The 5,487-nt window shown below is 35.6% G+C and overlaps 1 protein-coding gene across 1 annotated transcript; it reads right to left on the bottom strand.

The window, feature by feature from the left end:
- Positions 1-2,040: 2,040 nt before the first annotated feature.
- On the bottom strand, positions 2,041-5,057 carry LOC103449971 (probable 2-oxoglutarate-dependent dioxygenase SLC1). Its single transcript, XM_008389293.4, has 5 exons — positions 4,872-5,057; positions 4,401-4,704; positions 3,879-4,126; positions 2,914-3,259; positions 2,041-2,569 (listed from the first exon to the last, which is right to left on the bottom strand). The coding sequence occupies exons 1-5, from the start codon at positions 5,003-5,005 to the stop codon at positions 2,321-2,323; spliced, it is 1,281 nt and encodes a 426-aa protein (XP_008387515.3). The 5' UTR covers positions 5,006-5,057; the 3' UTR covers positions 2,041-2,320.
- Positions 5,058-5,487: the final 430 nt, after the last annotated feature.

The raw sequence follows: 5,487 nt of genomic DNA, 5'->3' as shown, positions 1-5,487 counted from the left end.
TAATGGTTTTTCTTCCATATGGATGAGCCATATAACTTCTACATCAGCTTGGCAGTATATGAGAGATAGCTATATATCAAAGAAAAGGTAGCCAGTTCATAGGTTATATTATTACCGCCACTAGGAGCATATTAAAAAGAAGAAGCTGGGACATCATCATAACCTAATATTGTTACTCGGTTACTTGGTTTTGATTGCTACATTTCCAACCAACGACAACCTTGTGGATAGAGACCAAAGAAATCCCATTTTTTGCCCAAGTCAAGAATATGTCGGTCTAGAAACATTGGTGCAAGCCATCTATACGCTGAAATTCAAGCCCACAGAATTTGACCCAGGCTGCTTCAATTTTGTTGAGAGTTTGTCTTGTTCAGAAGACAATCCAATTTCTATTGAATGATGGACCCAAAAATAAATCAGTTGAATGAGTAAAATCAAACCTTGATTCATTTATTGAAAACATTACCCCAAATAAGTTAAATATCACAAGGGAAACAAAATTACACAAATTTAAGATGTGCAAAACTACTTGAGAGTGTCAATTTGATTATTCGACTTATTAGATAGACGAGATCCGTCCTAAACAAAGGCACTTCAGGTCATAACAACTAAGGTGATTAGCAATATGATACCCCGGCTCATTGCTTTAATCACCTATATATTATTAGAAAAAATGTTAGAGAGATCATATTTTTATGTGGGTATCATCTGATATGATAAATGATGTGTACATGCTCCATCAATTAATAAATTTATTTCATTAGATGTCGATTGTATATGTAACTTGTTATATGTGATGATATAACAATGTGGTATAAATATGTGGCATTCCTTCCATTTTTCATTACTAAGTATTTCATAATTCTAAGACGAGCAATATGTTAAAATTGATGGGAACAATGCTCAATCAAAAACAGGTTTGATAAAGATGATAGGTCAACAAAAGAGCCAAGTGGAATTCGACTGGCCTTAAAAATTTACACTCATCGTGTCTAGTAATATATTTGAAGACAATAGAGGTTCCATTTCTTCAATATTTATATTCTCAGCAACTTCAAAATTGTCCCTTTTTTTTATTTGCATGTAAGAAGGTCGCTACCTTATTAAGTGTTTTAAAAAAATGCTGACCAGACATTCATTTAAAAACTTTGGTCAACGTATAATATAACTTGACTTTGCCAATGCATACGCAAGAATATAATTGTTGGAACGTTAAATATTTCGACTTATTAGAGCATGCCGCGTATAATATTAGCTCAATATGACTGTTTTACCTTTGACGGATCAATTAAGCGGACTGATAATATATTAAGGTCGTCTGCTTTAAGGCCGTTTCCAGACAAGGTACCACTACTCCAAGGTTCAACGTACATGGATGCTAGGGTTTACTCCTTGTTTGCCTGTAACTAGCCAAGTTTCCGTCTTTTTTCTTTTTCAGGTTCATTTCTTTCTAGCCACACTAATACAAACCTAGAATTATATCATGAATTAGGCATCAGTGGCCCTTTGACAAACACAACATCGGTGTTAGTCATAACTCCATTTGTCTCTTGGATTTGTCGTGCAAGGTTTCTCTGTCAATTCAACCTCCGCGGAAATTTGTACAAACAAAAATAATGATGTGTGTTCACCGTTTATTGTAACTTCAAGAGAAAAAGTCTATACTAATGCCTTGCTTGCTTGGTTGGATTCTTGCTTTGCCAAGCGAAGAACATAAGAGATTTGTGATTAGAAAAGCACTTCAAGTCTTCCCGTACTTCTTGAAGAAGCAATTACGTGATGGTGAAGCAATTGATCGATCAAGTTTTAAAGGTAATTCTTCTTGTTTCTGTTCTTACAGAACTCCTATAGTAGTAGGAAAACACTCTTACACATGCCAGCTAAATCCGGTGTTATTTATCATGTAACTAAGTAGCTTTTATTTTCATTATAAATGAGTAAAAATTTGGTCGTAAAATCTCAAATGCATGCACCAAAATTTTTTTAATAACAAAAAAAATCAACCGCTATGAATGTCATGTGACAACGAGAACTAAGGAATTGTATAATTCGTAGAAACTTCATATATCATCATATATCCATCAATACAATTGATAAACTCATTTGTGAAAGTTGTCATGCACTAAACTACGTAGTGCTCACTAGGGTTGGATTATAATCAGCCTTTGCTGGACCCCACCCAAAAACAAAAGAAAAAAAGAGAAAAAATTAAACTTTCAACCAAACATTGCTACATAATTATAACTGAAACTGCAAAAGGTCAACGAGCAGATTTTCCCAGTCATTGGAAGTTCCAGGCATAACATGCATGCCCTTTCAACTAGGTCAATAACTTCCTAGACTCGAGGAAATTCTTCCATTTAGGCTCACGAGATGAAATATACTCCAGAAAGCTGGCAAAATTAGTGTCCTTGTACCGCCTTGGATTTGATTCGTTGATAAGTTTTGGTGACGGTCCAACCAAGCGCGTGAAAGGTAGAGTATGCAAAGAGGCCACAGAAATCCGACCTTTTAAAGAATTCACCAACACTCTATGTAGAACACTCTTGTATTTTCCATTGCTAAATATCTAACACCAGAAAAACCAAGTCAATGACATGGTATATTAGCATATAATTCAACACAAAATTTAATAATTTAGTGCTACATGTTTATGGATAACATTACATCTCTCACGAAATAAGTTTACCTTGCATATAATAGCTTTACGTGGATTCAGTTCAAGTGAGAAAGATAAAAATTTTCGATTATATCTATTGATCACATTGTTGAGCATATTTCTTACATAAAAAGGACATATAATCATTTACATAAACGTGTTCTTTCATTGTTGAAGACATGATTAGCAACGTGATTCATGCATGTAGTAAAAAACTTTTAAGTGGCTACTTAATTATAAGTAATAAAACTCACCTCAAGGTGATCACCAACGTTGACCACAAAAGAATTGGGGATTGGTTCGACGGTGATCCATTTATCTTGTTTTTTAATTTGAAGGCCTTCAACTTCATCTTGGAGAAGAATTGTGAGAAACCCATAATCCGAGTGGGGAGGCATCCCTAGGGTTAGATCAGGTTGGGGGCATGGCGGGTAGCAATTGACAACCATTAGCTGGCTCCCATCTTTGAAGTCCTTTAACATTTCATCTTCTTCTGTCGTGTTCTCTGTGGTTCCCACAATTCGTAAGCTCTCAAAAATGGCATCCATTAGCATTAGGAATAAGTATTTGTTTTCCTCTGCGTAGGTAGCCGCCAGTTTCCTATTGTGTAAAACCCAATTAGTATTTAATTAATTTTAATAAAAAAAGACATGTATGCATATGTGAAAAGAACAAGAAAATGATTCCTACTTGTCATTTTAAAATCTTAATTATTAAGTATTAAACTAATTGCTCGAATAGGATAACGGGTTAGCTACTATATATGTGTGGTCTCACGAGGAAGTACAGCTCCTGATTCTAGGTGTTTATAATATATCTGACCATATACCTAAGAGTAATGCTAAGGAGACTTAATTTAGAGACTATATTTTGAAAACTAAAAGACATGAAAGTTGGTGATTGGTTTATTACTCAATACTTTATGTCCACACTTACCCATAGGAAGAGAGAAGAGTTGAAAGCAACCAATAAAACTATTTGTAGCTTAATTGACCAATCTCCGGCATACGTGTTTTGCACGAGGACTCAAAAATGCAAATGGAATGCAAGTCTAGACTTTTTTTAAGAGATGCGATCAAGAATATGTAATTAATAAATGAAATACACCATAATCGAAACTTACGAGTGTCTCGAAGGCTAAAAATTTATATGATTGATCACGTTAATTACTTCCGCCATATCCCTATGCAGAAAAAACACACTGAGCTTGAGCTCTCACCTCATGTCCACCGGTGACGAAGGCCAGTGAGAAAGGACATCTGGTAAGGGATGGCACATTAGCTTCAAGAAATCCCTCCAATAAAACACCTTATCTTTGTTCTGGTTAAAGCTAGTCCCATATCGGACAGGCGCACGCATATCTGAGGACATGTACTTGGCTCTCTCCTCAAAAGGGAGCTCAAAAAACCTAGTGCTCACGTCGGTCATACTGCTTATAATATCACTTGGAATGCCATGGTTTACCAACTGCATCAAACCACAATTACCCATTACTTTGAAGCTTTAAACATGCTTAACATTTTTTGCACCACGATAAGATAATTACACTATATTTATCTAAACTTCGGGAATGAAACTTTGAACTTGGGTACATGTAGAGAATGGAGCATATTGCCCTACCCAACTTGGCTAAACTCATGGTGTGCTAGATACGCTTAATGTTATAACTCATTTTAGCTGAAAGTAATCGTTTCTTAATTAGCCCAAGTACCTACATAAGAGTTAGTACTATAAGACCCACCTGAAAGAAGCCATATTGTTCACAAGCATTAGCCAGAGATTTAATGACTTGGGGTCTATTGGGACCTTGCAGTTCCTTGAAATCGATGATGGGCAGCTTCAGATTTTGGTTGGATACTTTTGGTTCCTGGTCATCACTCCGGTTAGGTCGTTCTAAAGTGGGCAGTATGTACTTGTTTGGAAGTTTGTTTATACCATTCTCATACAAGCACTTCACGCCATTTTGGTACTGATCACTTACCCCATTCTCGGTAGTTGTCAACACTGCCATCGTTGGAGACATGAGAAATATTCCAAAACCTAACCTGGAAATTAAAGAAGCACCATTAAGGAAAATCATGTTAAAACGCCTGTACTGCGTATTTGGAAGCAGGTGATTGTGAGAGGAAGACGTATACGCTCTAGAATTTGAGATGCGTATTAGTAAAATGGAAAATTGAAAAGAAAAGAGTTGCGTTTTTTATATAATTACCTCTGTCCTTTTCCAAAAAGGAGAATGATAATGAACAAGGAAATATAGTGGGAATAAACAACAAGAAATGAAGATGGAAATAATGAGAAGGTTTCCGAGGGATATATAGTGGAAAAAAATGAAGAACTAAACATGTACAGTAGCAAGTTTTGAGAAACCGGTTTCGGTTTTTTTAAATCCGGAGGACTGGTTCCATGGATATAAGGAAACCGTTGACAAAAAACAATTGGGTCAGAACACACGGGGTTGTAGGGACAAAATTTTAATGTCAGCTTAGTCCTCTTTCCTAGAACCTTCCAAACTGTTCATCATCTCCTTTTCCTTCAAAGGTATTAAAAATGGTAGGATACCATGGCTGACTTTTGGCATGCAGCTCATCCAACATGAATTAATTGTTAAGTTGCTAGCTAGGGTCCCTTTCTATATGATATCTTGGCCATAAAGGTTTTTTATTATTAGTTTCAGTTTGGAAAGATTAATTGATTTTTTGCTCATTTACATATTTTTTTGGGGTTAGTAATTTTTTTTGGCATTGTCAACAATCATTTCATCTAGTCGCGCCTTATTAATTTTGATAGTCATGGTCAAACTAAATTTACACGCAAGGTTTTCACAA

The sequence above is a fragment of the Malus domestica genome, chromosome 12 (assembly GCF_042453785.1).
Source record: "Malus domestica chromosome 12, GDT2T_hap1".
Classification (NCBI taxonomy): domain Eukaryota; kingdom Viridiplantae; phylum Streptophyta; class Magnoliopsida; order Rosales; family Rosaceae; genus Malus; species Malus domestica.
The sequence above is the reverse complement of the archived record's forward strand: the minus strand, read 5'-3'. Positions and strand labels throughout refer to the sequence as shown.